Source organism: Hyperoodon ampullatus (assembly GCF_949752795.1).
Source record: "Hyperoodon ampullatus genome assembly, chromosome: 2".
Taxonomy (NCBI): Eukaryota; Metazoa; Chordata; class Mammalia; order Artiodactyla; family Ziphiidae; genus Hyperoodon; species Hyperoodon ampullatus.
In genome coordinates this window covers 7,750,258-7,762,025 of record NC_136915.1, presented here as the reverse complement: position 1 = coordinate 7,762,025, position 11,768 = coordinate 7,750,258, and the positions used below count along the sequence as shown (strand labels likewise).

General features: G+C 45.3%; 1 protein-coding gene across 1 annotated transcript in view; it reads right to left on the bottom strand.

The window, feature by feature from the left end:
* Window positions 1-871: 871 nt before the first annotated feature.
* UBE4B (ubiquitination factor E4B) overlaps window positions 872-11,768 on the bottom strand; it is a gene marked incomplete at both ends in the record, with an annotated part of 114,222 nt that continues 103,325 nt past the window's right edge. The window contains 4 exon segments of the mRNA XM_079697982.1: window positions 872-933; window positions 1,266-1,412; window positions 2,353-2,527; window positions 10,003-10,194. Coding sequence (XP_079554108.1) covers window positions 872-933; window positions 1,266-1,412; window positions 2,353-2,527; window positions 10,003-10,194 — 576 coding nt within the window.

Below are 11,768 nucleotides of genomic sequence, written 5' to 3'. Positions count from 1 at the left end.
AATAACCCAACCCCCCCCCAAACCGTAAGACGCGAAATCCTGATACACTTAAATGCTTCCTTTGCTGCAGCTGTTCCTCAGATTCCTAATCGTGGACTCACTACAAGGACCAGAGCAACAGGATTCTCTTCATTTTGTTTAGAATAAAAAAAAATTTTAAGGGACATTTCAAAATAATAAAAAAAAAACTGAAATTCAAATTCTGAAAATATCTTGCCTTTTTTATTAATCATGTCATCTAACACCAATTAAAAAAACAAATATGTGAATATGATATAAAAATACGATCCCAGGATTAACACTTTGTTGCAGGCACAGTTATCTCACAGAATAAATGTTTGGAGGGCCAGGGAAAAGAGTTTATTTTTGTTTTTGCTTCTCTTAAAAAAAATCCACAGCAGTGCAAGTAGGATCAGGATGGGGCCGGCGTGGGGAAGAGTCTTAGCAGCAAAATGTCCAAGGTTCTCTAATCACAATCAAAACCAATGGATACTGGATTTAGGAAAAAAAAAAAAAAAAGATGAAGGGGATGCTGCCCAGACCCATTCGTCATCAATCACTAAAAGACTTCCGTAGCAAAAGCCCCAAATTGTGACATGTGAAGGACGTGCTCTATTACACAAGCAATCATAAAACGTATCCCTCAAGCTTTTGACCACGTCTGTCACTTAAATATATGTACAGGAATTGGGCTCCTCTTCTGATTCATGTCCTTTCAGGTCTCCACTGTTTGGTCACTCTGGGTGGGCTCTTGGTATATTTTGCCACTTCTGGCCTCCAGCGTGTGAACAGCATTTGCACCACCGATGCTGCTCCTGCCTGCCTCGCCGGCCTTGGCTGTTTCTCGCAGAGGGTGGGCAAGGAGGATGGTTTAATGATCATTGTTCTGTTTCTCTCTCATCCAGGCATGAATCTGTTCTTTCAGTTCTGGCACTGAGAAAAGAAAGGGAAGAATTAATACCCCAGATGGGAGGGCTCTTCCTGAGAGACGATGCTTGTAGTTCTGTAGAAAAGGAAAGAAAAGGCCATTCATTCCCTCACTGAACTGAAGGCTGAAGAAGAAACGGGATATGAAAAGTAAGAACTGGAATTCTGTAGTGAAAAAGAGCAAAGGATGCTTTATGTCTTGTCCATTAAGTGTCAGAAACCATGTAGTGTCTGGATGTGTTAAATTTCCCCCTTTTGACTACTCTCTGATACACGATTTTGGCCTCACTGCTCAGTACAGGTGTAGGCACTGCTGTTCGAGCCATGCCCTCCTCTACCTGGTTCCAGCATGCTCTCTGTCAGCGTCTGTCGGTTGAAGGGGTCCGTGGGGGAGTTCAGCAAGTGCCGCAGGATGATGGAGCGGTCCATGATGGTGCCAGAGGGCAGCCGCACGGGGTCAGTCATCAGGGTGTCCATCAGAGGGTCTACAGAGACAAAGCAAAGCAAACTCTGATCTAACAACAGAGCCTAAAACTGAAAAAGAAAACAAAGTCCCTCCTATCAGTGAAAAATATAACCATAGAAACAGCAACCAAATGGCCCCTACCAGGCCCCCAAGTTTAGAAGGAAATCAGCATTAGATAAAGGCATATACTTCACCTTTTGTAGAGGGGAAGAACCCTTTTGTCAGCTACTGCTGGGAGGAAAGAATAGACAAAAAAGACAGCAGGACAGACAGGCCCTCCCGAGCCGTACGGCGAAGATGGCAGGCTAGAATCAACCTTTCCTCTTAGGACTTCTCAGAATTCTTTGAAAACATGAGTCCCCACTTGCAAAGACAAGGTTGACCTTAGAATCTTCAGGGTTGTTACCTGGTTTGAAATCAGGGTAAGGACTTTTTTCTCTTGTAATTTATAATATGAACTAAAGGTAGATAAACAGAATTTCAATTTCTGACCAAGTGTCTCAAAAAGCAATGAGAGGGGCTTCCCTGGTGGTGCAGTGGTTAAGAATCCGCCTGCCGATGCAGGGGACATGGGTTCAAGCCCTGGTCTGGGAAGATCCCACACGCCGCGGAGCAACTAAGCCCTTGCGCCACAACTTCTGAGCCTGTGCTCTAGAGCCCGCGAGCCACAACTACTAAGCCCACGTGCCACAACTACTGAAGCCCACGCGCCTAGAGCCCGTGCTCCACGACAAGAGAAGCCACCGCAATGAGAAGCCCACGCACCACAACGAAGAGTAGCCCCCATTCGCCGTAACTGGAGAAAGCCCACGCATAGCAACGAAGACCCAAGGCAGCCAAAAAAAAAAATTAAAAAAAAAAAAAAGGCAATGAGAGCACAGAACGTCCTCTTCTAATGTTACATGTTTCAAGTTAACTCAAATCAAAGAATTCTACATGAAAAAAGTGGGCCCACTAGCCTCTGAACTCGTCTGGGGCGTCACTGTAGTCGATTTCTGCACGCGCATTCTTGGCCACGATCTCCTCCACCTTTTCAGCCAGAAGTTTAAACTTCTCTATTGCTATTGTGGATTTGATCCCTGCCTTCCGCATCTTCGAAATAACTTCTTCAAACAATTCTTTGCTGTAGGATCTCTGAAAATGAGGAAAGACACTGTGAGACGTAAATATATTTTAAGTGGAAAAAAGCAAGCTGCAGAAAATACCCAAAGCATCATCTGTTTTCTAAAAACGCCCTAAAATTATAATGTACATATATAAATACTTTGACATGGCTATAAATACATAAAGACTGGGCTAATACGCACCAAACTGTACAAGGCCTCTGGAAAGGGCTTCAGGACTGAGGCAAATGAGGGGAATTTAAAAAAATTTTAATTACTTTTATAGCAAACATCCATTTCTCTTAAAATTTAAATATTAAAAAGAGAAGGACTGGAAGTCTACTTCAGTCCTTGCCAGGCACTGAGCCCTAGCAGCCTATGAGAGGAGGTGGAAATTTCAGTTCTTTTCCCTAAAGGTAAACATGGTGAAAACAACCCAATACAGTTCATAATCAACAAGCGCGTTCTCCCATTCCCTGTCAATCTTTATTTAAGATCTCTCAGTTCAACGCTGTTAAATGTCAGGGGCTCTACTGACGGGAACAGACAGGGTTTATGCCTGTGAGAGTGGGAGGGCTGGTCTACAGGGCAAGCGCCCACCACAGACCCAGGCAAACCTGGGCTTCAATCCTGGCTTTACCATCTACCTGCTGTGTGGTCTTAGGCAAAGTTCTAACTCTCCTGAGCCCCAGTTTCCTCAGGTGTAAAATGGGGGTAGTAACACCTACCCCACAGGTGCCTAATTTATATAAATCACTGCCATTTCAAAATATCAAAGTATATCGTATTTTGCATTTAGGGCAAAAACACTGGACGCTTGTCACTTTAGTGACAGTGATGCAGATGGAGGAGGGGAATGACTAAATCTGAAACTCTGAATGATAGGACCATAATCTGTGACCTGTGATTTCTAAACGAGGATTCACATGAACATCATGGGATGAACTCATCTCAATACTTGTGTTCCCTTAGAAGGCCAGATTGAAAGTCCTCAGTCTTTCTTCTGTTCTTTTTTAACTTCAGTTTCTAAATAAGTGCACATGCTCACTTTCTCTCTCCACACACACCATGCCCCTTATTTAATCCATGCAACTCAGGGGAAAAGAGAGGAGAGGACAAAAAGCCAGCAGGGCGCCTGGGCCTGGCAATAATCCTTTAAAATAATTTGAAAAGTTCAGAGGGCCTCGGCTATAGTTTTCTGAAACTAAATTACTACATTAGGTCAACAGATACTTTATTTGGTGTCTACTTATTATGAGCCAGGTAAGCTGCAGTCCCCGTCGCTTTGGGAAGAGGCACAGGGGATAAATGGCCAAAGGGTTATGGTGAGATGTTGGAAGGGCAAAAACACACATGGTGGGTGCTGCTATCCACACTACTGAGACATTTCACCTTGAACTTCTCTGCATAAACAAGCAGTCGTTCTTAGCCCATTTACTATTCTCGAAAATATCACCCACTCTATTTCTCAAAAGATGATTGAGTTTTTAACCAACTGACTTCTGCCTGCTGTTAAGTCAACTTCTAAGATAGAGCAGTAGAGTGAGCATTATCAGAAATCAAAGGGTAGGGACTTCCCTGGTGGTGAAGTCGTTAAGAATCCGCCTGCCAATGCAAGGGACATGGGTTCGAGCCCTGGTCCGGGAAGATCCCACATGCTGCGGAGCAACTAAGCCCGTGAGCCATGGCCGCTGAGCCTGTGCTCTAGAGCCCGTGTGCCACAACTGCTGAAGCCCGCGTGCCTAGAGCCCATGCTCCGCAACAAGAGAAGCCACCGCAATGAGAAACCTGCACACTGCAACAAAGAGTAGCCCCCACTCGCTGGAACTAGAGAAAGCCTGTGAGTAGCAACCAAGGCCCAGCGCAGCCAAAAAAAAAGAAAAAAGAAATCAAAGGGTACTTAGGATAAGGGGACATGGCACTCAGTTTCAAAGAGCAGTGGTGCCAATGAATCGACCAAATACAGATTACTGAGCTGCTGCTTCAAGTTCAGTGTGGATGGTGTCAGAGAGGAAGCAAAGATGTTGTGGTTTTTTTTGGCTGTGCTGGGTCTTGGGTGTTGTGTGCGGGCTTTCCCTAGTTGCGGCGAGTGGGGGCTATGCTTTGTTGTAGCGCACGTACTTATTGTGGTGGCTTCACTCGTTGTGGAGCACGGGCTCCAGGTGCGCGGGCTTCAGTAGTTGCAGCACGTGGGGCCCAGAGCGCACGGGCTTCAGTAGTTGTGGCGCGTGGGCTCAGCAGTTGCAGTGTGAGAGCTCTAGAGCACATGGGCTCAGTAGTTGCGGCTCATGGGCTCTAGAATGTGGGCTCAGTAGTTGTGGCGCCTGGGCTTAGTTGCTCCGTAGCATGTGGGATCTTCCTGGACCAGGGCTCGAACCGTGTCCCCTGCATTGGCAGGCGGATTCTTAACTACTGGGCCACCAGGGAAGTCCCAAGATGTTGTTCTTGACCTCAAGGATCTTACAGAATGGCTACAGAAATTAAACATAAAAATATCTGCAAATCATGTATCTGATAAAGGTCTAGTATCCAGAATATATAAAGACCTCACACAGAATATATAAAGAACAAAACAGAAAGAATCCAATTTAAAAAATGGATAGGGGCTTCCCTGGTGGCACAGTGGTTAAGAATCCACCTGCCAACGCAGAGGACACAGGTTTGAGCCCTAGTCCAGGAAGATTCCCCCATGCCGTGGAGCAACTAGTAAGCCCGTGTGCCACAACTACTGAAGCCCGCGAGCCTAGAGCCCGTGCTCCGCAACAAGAGAAGCCATCGCAATGAGAAGCCCACGCACCGCAACAAAAAGTAGCCCCTGCTCGACACAACTAAAGAAAGCCCGCGTGCAGCAATGAAGACCTAATGCAGCCAAAAATAAATAAATAAAAAATAAAATAAAAAAATGGATGAAGGGGAGTTCTCTGGTGGTCCAGTGGTTAGGACTTGTGCTTTCACTACCGAGGGCCTGGGGTGAATCCCTGGTCAGGGAACTAAAATCCCACAAAGCTGCTTGGTGCGGCCAAAAAAAAAGATGAAGGATTGAACAGACATTTCTTCAAAAAAGATATACAAATGGCCAGCAAGTACACGAAAAGATGTTCAACAGCATTTGTCATTAGGGAAATGCAAATCAAAACCACAGTGAAATACCACTTTACTCCCACTAGGGTGGCTATTTAAAAATAAAAAAACAAAACAGAAAATAGCAAGTGTTGGCGAGGATGTGGAGAAATTAGAACCCTCGTACACTGCTGGTGGGAATGTTAAACATAGCATTACCATATGACTCAGAAATTCTACTCCTAAGTATATCCCAAAGAATTGAAAATAGGTATTCAAACACTTTTACATGAACATTCACAGGATACTATTTATAACAGCCAAAAGGCGGAAACAATTCAAATGTCCATCAATGGATGAATGAATAAACAAACCACGGTATAGCCATATAATGAAACTTTAAGCCGTAAAAAGGAATCAGGTACTGATACATGCTATAACATGGATGAACCTCGAAAGCATGCTACGTGAATGAAGCCAGACACAAAAGGTTATACACTGTATGATTCCATTTACATGAAATATTCAGAATAGGCTAATAGATAAATGTAAAAATAGGTAAAATAAAGACAGAAAGCAGTTTAGTGGTTGCCAGGAGCTGGGGTGAGGAGGAAGGGACAGTGACTGCTTAATGGGTACGGGATTTCCTTGTGGGGGTGACAAGAGGTGACGGTTGTACAATACTGTGAATGTACTAAATGGTTGTACAATACTGTGAATTACACACTTCAACATGGTTAATTTTATGTTATGTGAATTTCACCTCAAAAAAAAAAAAAAAAAAAAGGAAGGCTGCAGGACTTCCCTGGTGGTGCAGTGGTTAAGAATCCACCTGCCAATGCAGGGGACACCGGTTCGAGCCCTGGTCTGGGAGGATCCCACATGCTGCGGAGCAACTAAGCCCGTGTGCCACAACTACTCAGCCTGTGCTCTAGAGCCCGCGAACCACAGCTACTGAGCCCACGTGCCACAACTACTGAAGCCCACGTGCCTAGAGCCCATGCTCCACAACAAGAGGAGCCACCGCAATGAGAAGCCCGCGCACGGCAAGGAAGAGTAGCCCCTGGTCGCCACAACTAGAGAAAGCCCGCATGCAGCAACGCAGACCCAACGCAGCCAATAAATAAATTTATATATAAAAATAAAAAGGAACGCTGCATAGGAGAAGTGAGATTTCACGTGGGCTCTTTTTTTTTTTTTTTTTTTAAATTCTTATGGTTGCGTCAGGTCTTAGTTGCAGCATGAGGGATCTTCATTGAGGAATGCGGGATCTTTCACTGAGGCATGCGGGATCTTTCACTGCAGTGCTTGGGCTTCTCTCTAGTTGTGGTGCGTGGGTTCCAGAGTGCAAGGACTCTGCAGTTTGTGGCACGCAGGCTCTCTCGTTGAGGCGCGCGAGTTCAGTAGCTGTGGTACGCAAGCTTAGCTGCCCCGTGGCATGTGGGATCTTGGATCCCCAACCAGGGATTGAACCTGCAGTCCCTGCATTGGAAGGTGGATTCTTTACCGCAGGACCACCAGGGAAATTCCAAGATTTTTTTTTTCTTTTTTCTTTTTTGATGTGGACTATTTTTTAAAAGTCTTTATTGAATTTGTTACAATATCGCTTCTGTTTTATGTTTTGGTTTTTTGGCCGGGAGCCATGAGGGATCTTAGCTCCCTGACCAGGGATCGAACCCACACTCCCCGCACTGGAAGGCGAAGTCTTAATCACTGGACCACCAGGAAGTAACCCATTACATGGGCTCTTGACTACTACTGTTGTTTAGTGGAACGTGGTGTTAACAGACAGCGCTCCGTGAACAAGAGATCTGCCGTCCCTCTGCCCGGAAACCACAGGCAGACTTGGCCCTCAGTGCAGCTCACTGTGTCAGGCTGAGACCTCTCTCTCTCCTGGGCTCTCTGGGCTCCAGGGACAACTGTCCTGTCGCACGCCCTCTCTGACGAGGGGCTCTCTCCTCAGGCCTGTGAGTGTAAGGCTCAGGGCTCCTCGCGCTGGGGCCTCTGTCACCTCTCCCGGGCACCTGTCTTCCGCCCACTCTCGGTGCACAGGAGAGAAAGCTCTCAGTGTCTTCCCTTGCTCGGCTGCTGTTTCTTTTCTCCTCTGTCTTCCCAGGAAAACAAGACATACCAGACGGAACCAGAGCGGACCAAGAGCACTGCTCCCAAGGGAGAAGACGAAAGTCTACCACCTCCCTGGAGTTTTCTAGTCTTCCATCCTTCCACCCCCAGCAGCCCCCCGAGCCCCTCTTCTGAAACAATCCAGTGGGCAGGCCCCTCATCAGCTTACAGCCCATATAAATGGAAAGTGTCCAACAATCAAGACAAACGCCACACTGTACAAGGCAGCAAAAAACCCACTTGAAAAGTGTTTTTCTCTCCACTGTGCCACTGGCACTTGTGTGCCTGCTTCACGTGTCTGGAAGAACAGGGCTATTGAGACATCCGAGAAGACCCATGTGCCACTGTGCAGAAACCGCTGCCTGTGATTCAAGCCATGTGCCACCACAGGCCACCACCTGGGCCACCACCACAATCCACAGGCATTACCAGGCAGTGTGGATGTTTTGTTGGTCCCCAAGGAGAGGCAGCTGGAAGCAATGGGAAACACTCCTTTGTCACCCACTTGGTTTTCACCGTCTCACTGGGTGTGCTGTGCTCATACACACTGCAAACTTTCTGTTACGTGTTATAACCGCTTGCGACATGGCAGCCACAGCAAGACCTACCAGGGGAAGAGCGAGCAGGCTAAACGACCCTTCTGAGTCCCCGACAGTGAAAGCGGAGGAGTCCCGGGGGACTCCTCACACCCGACCTCTGGCTGGGCCGGAGAGGCGCAGCTCCAGCCAGCCTGCTGCCCAAGCAGACGACCTGACCTTGCCTGGGGAGCGTTTCCATTTCCTGTCTCTCTTAAGGCTACCGCTTATCTTCCATTTCTCAACACGTACAGCATCATACAGTCATAGGCTAGAGAATCATTTTAGCACCTACCCAAAGTAACTGCAAACACCTAACCTGCTCATTTACCACAACTTTTTATGGAAAAACTGCTTTAGACATATGTGGTTTTTTCCATTGCAGGTGCTTTGTCAAGACCACACCTCTTGCTTTATCCAAAAGTACCTATGTATGAGAATTATGTCTCAATAAAGCTGTTACTGAAAAAAAAAAAGTACCTGCGATTCCCCTATTTTGACCTTTGGATGAGATATAAGTAAAGAACCTTCTGGAATGCCTAGTGATGGTTACCCTGAGATGTGAGTTAATACTTGGATAAATAATGTGAACAAAGACGCAGAGACTGAAACAGACATGGCACTTTGGGGGCATTTTAAGTGGAGAGCAGAGAAGCTGAGAACATGGGCTCAGGGCCAGACTGCCCGGTGGGAATCCTGCCTCCGCCTCACATCAGCTGTGCGGCTCTGTAACCTCTGTGTGCCTCCTTGTAAAGCAAGGAATCCAACTAAACCTAAATTGTAGGATTTTGTGAGGATTACAAGTGAAAACATGAAAAGTGGCTAAAACTTGATGTGTGGTTGATAAACATCAGTTATTATAACGCTGAAGAGGCTGCAGGACAGAGGAACGTGGAGGGACGGGAAGCCCTCTGTGAGGTACTGAAACATTAAAACTCGAGGCTGGGCAGGGGTCGCTTGGACTAAGTTGGTAGCTGTGGAAATGAAAACCACAAAATGGATACGATCAGAGGGACACAAGGAATAAAGGAGGGAAGAATGTAAAGATAACATACACGGGGCTTCCCTGGTGGCGCAGTGGTTGAGAGTCCGCCTGCCGACGCAGGGGACACGGGTTCGTGCCCCAGTCCTGGAGGATCCCACATGCCGCAGAGCGGCTGGGCCCGTGAGCCATGGCTGCTGAGCCTGCGCATCGGGAGCCTGTGCTCCGCAACGGGAGACGCCACAGCAGTGAGAGGCCCGCGTACCGCAAAAAAAAAAAAAAAAAAAGATAACATACACGGTTTGAAACCTGGAACCACAGAAATAACGGCAGCACTGAAGCTGTTATTAAATCTCCTTCTTGGGAAGAAGATTTGGATTCCCTGCGAAAACCAGGCTCTTTCTGGGAATGTAACCGATTTGTCGAGTGAGGCCCTTAGCAAGATGGGTACAAACTCAACTGGAGACGGACCTGAGAGCCAAATCCGCTCTTCACGCCCAAAGGAAAACAACCGAGTCACATCCATTTACACCAGACAAGCTCCCCTCGCCACTGTGGCCATTATTTCTATTTACATACTAAAAACTTCTCAAACCACATTTTGAAAAGTGTCACCTTCCTTGATTTCAAGTGGGGAAAATCCAAGAACAGATGGATATGTGATCGCGCAGGGTCTGCCGGGAAATCCACAGGGAAGCAAACTCAAGTCACCCCCTTCAGGAGCCTGAACTCCAGACTCCCTCTGAAACTGTTCCCTTGGGCACTGACCTGGTCGTCAGCAATGGCTTTAGCGAACCGGGCACAGTCCAGCTGCAAGTAAATATCCGTCAGTTGGTCCAACAACTTCTTTGGTTCAAAGCCATATTTCTCAGGGTTTTCAACTTTCAGGTCACGGCACTTAGGACCACAGAGTTGCTGAAGATTAAAGTTCAGCATCGCAGCCAATCGGGGTCCGAGTTCCTAGGAAATCACGGGATAATAGGACAATTCATGCTGTTGAGACAAGCAAGAAGGACCCAAAACTCCCATTTCAGTGGAGGAACAGAAATTGGCAGGCTCAGTCTTCAAAGAATCCCTTATATGTGCTATATCATACGAAGAAGGACATTCTATTCAAACTTTTCTTTACTCTCCATTTCTAATCCAGTAATTCTAATACTTCATAGAATGTTGCATGCTGATGGAATATTTATAAATACCAAAAAGGCAACATTTTCATTAAATTCATGCTTTAATTATAAAAACAAGGATCACTTTGAATTTGTTGAGAAATAGGTAAAAGAGGGAAACTATTCATAATTCCATCATCATCACACGTGTCACGAAAGTTTCTCTTTCAGCCATCATTTTATGCATTATTTTTTCTATAAATTTCAAGTCCCTGACAGTTCAGGCAATATGCACCATTCTTATTTATTTATCAGATGCAAAGAGTGAAGAAATATTAAAGAGGTAGAAGATAAAATTTATGTCTTGAATAGTTTGAAATCTAGCCAGTGAGACAAAACAAACTTAAATGAAACAACTAAAAACTAATTATGAAATAATATGCTATAACTCCACAAGATGACACAGTACCTACTACAGGTGGGCATACATTGCTTTAAGCAAACCTGAAATAGGAAAACCTGGCTTATAGAGTATTAAACACCGGCCATAAAAAATGAGCTGTGAAAGCTTCTCTTTAAGTAACAAGGTTTTCATTAAATTTCATGACTGGATTTATACAAATTCAACTTAAGTTTGGCTTCTAAAGGACGTGCTTTTGCACAAAGTAAAAAGTACTCCTGTATTTAATTGTTAAGAAACTGTGAGGTTAAGGAGGGATAAGAATAGGATATAATTGGTAATTTTTTTTTCCCTGAAGTGGAAGAGTTTTGTGCTAACCAGCAAAGAAGGTGAAAACAGTGCAGCAAAGGAAAAGGAGAGATCAAAGCAGGCACAGGCAAAGACCAGGGGGCAGCAGACTATGACCCAGGTGTATGGAGAGCTCAGATCAAAGAGTAGGTCTTGAAAAACATTAATTTTAACTGACATGAAAATAACAGACTTAGCTTTCAATAATTTCCTTTAAAAAATGAAGAATTTAGAACTAAAAATAGGCTTTATGATAATTTAGTCTCAAGTAATTTTTATAGTTTCTGACCTTCTGAACAATCAAAGAGCACAGCCATCGGAGTAGTTGAACACAAAATAAAACATGACTTAGAGCAGGGATTGGCAAACTGCTAGCTGCAAGACATATCTGGCCTGATGCCTCACTTCACGGAGTTTTATTGGAACACAGCAACAGCAAAGCTAGCAGCTGCAATAGAGGCCATGTGGCCTACAATGCCTAAACTATTTACTGTCTGGCCTTTATAGAAAAAGTTTAAAGAAGTCCATTTGCAAACCTTTAAGGGAAGCAAGTGTCTGAAGTACCTTATCTCAATGAGTCGAACGTTCTTACGCTTTCAGTGATGCACTGTTTTGCTTCATGTTCTGCTGCTCTTGCACTGAAATCTATTTATGAAGAGACATGAAATGTAAAGGGG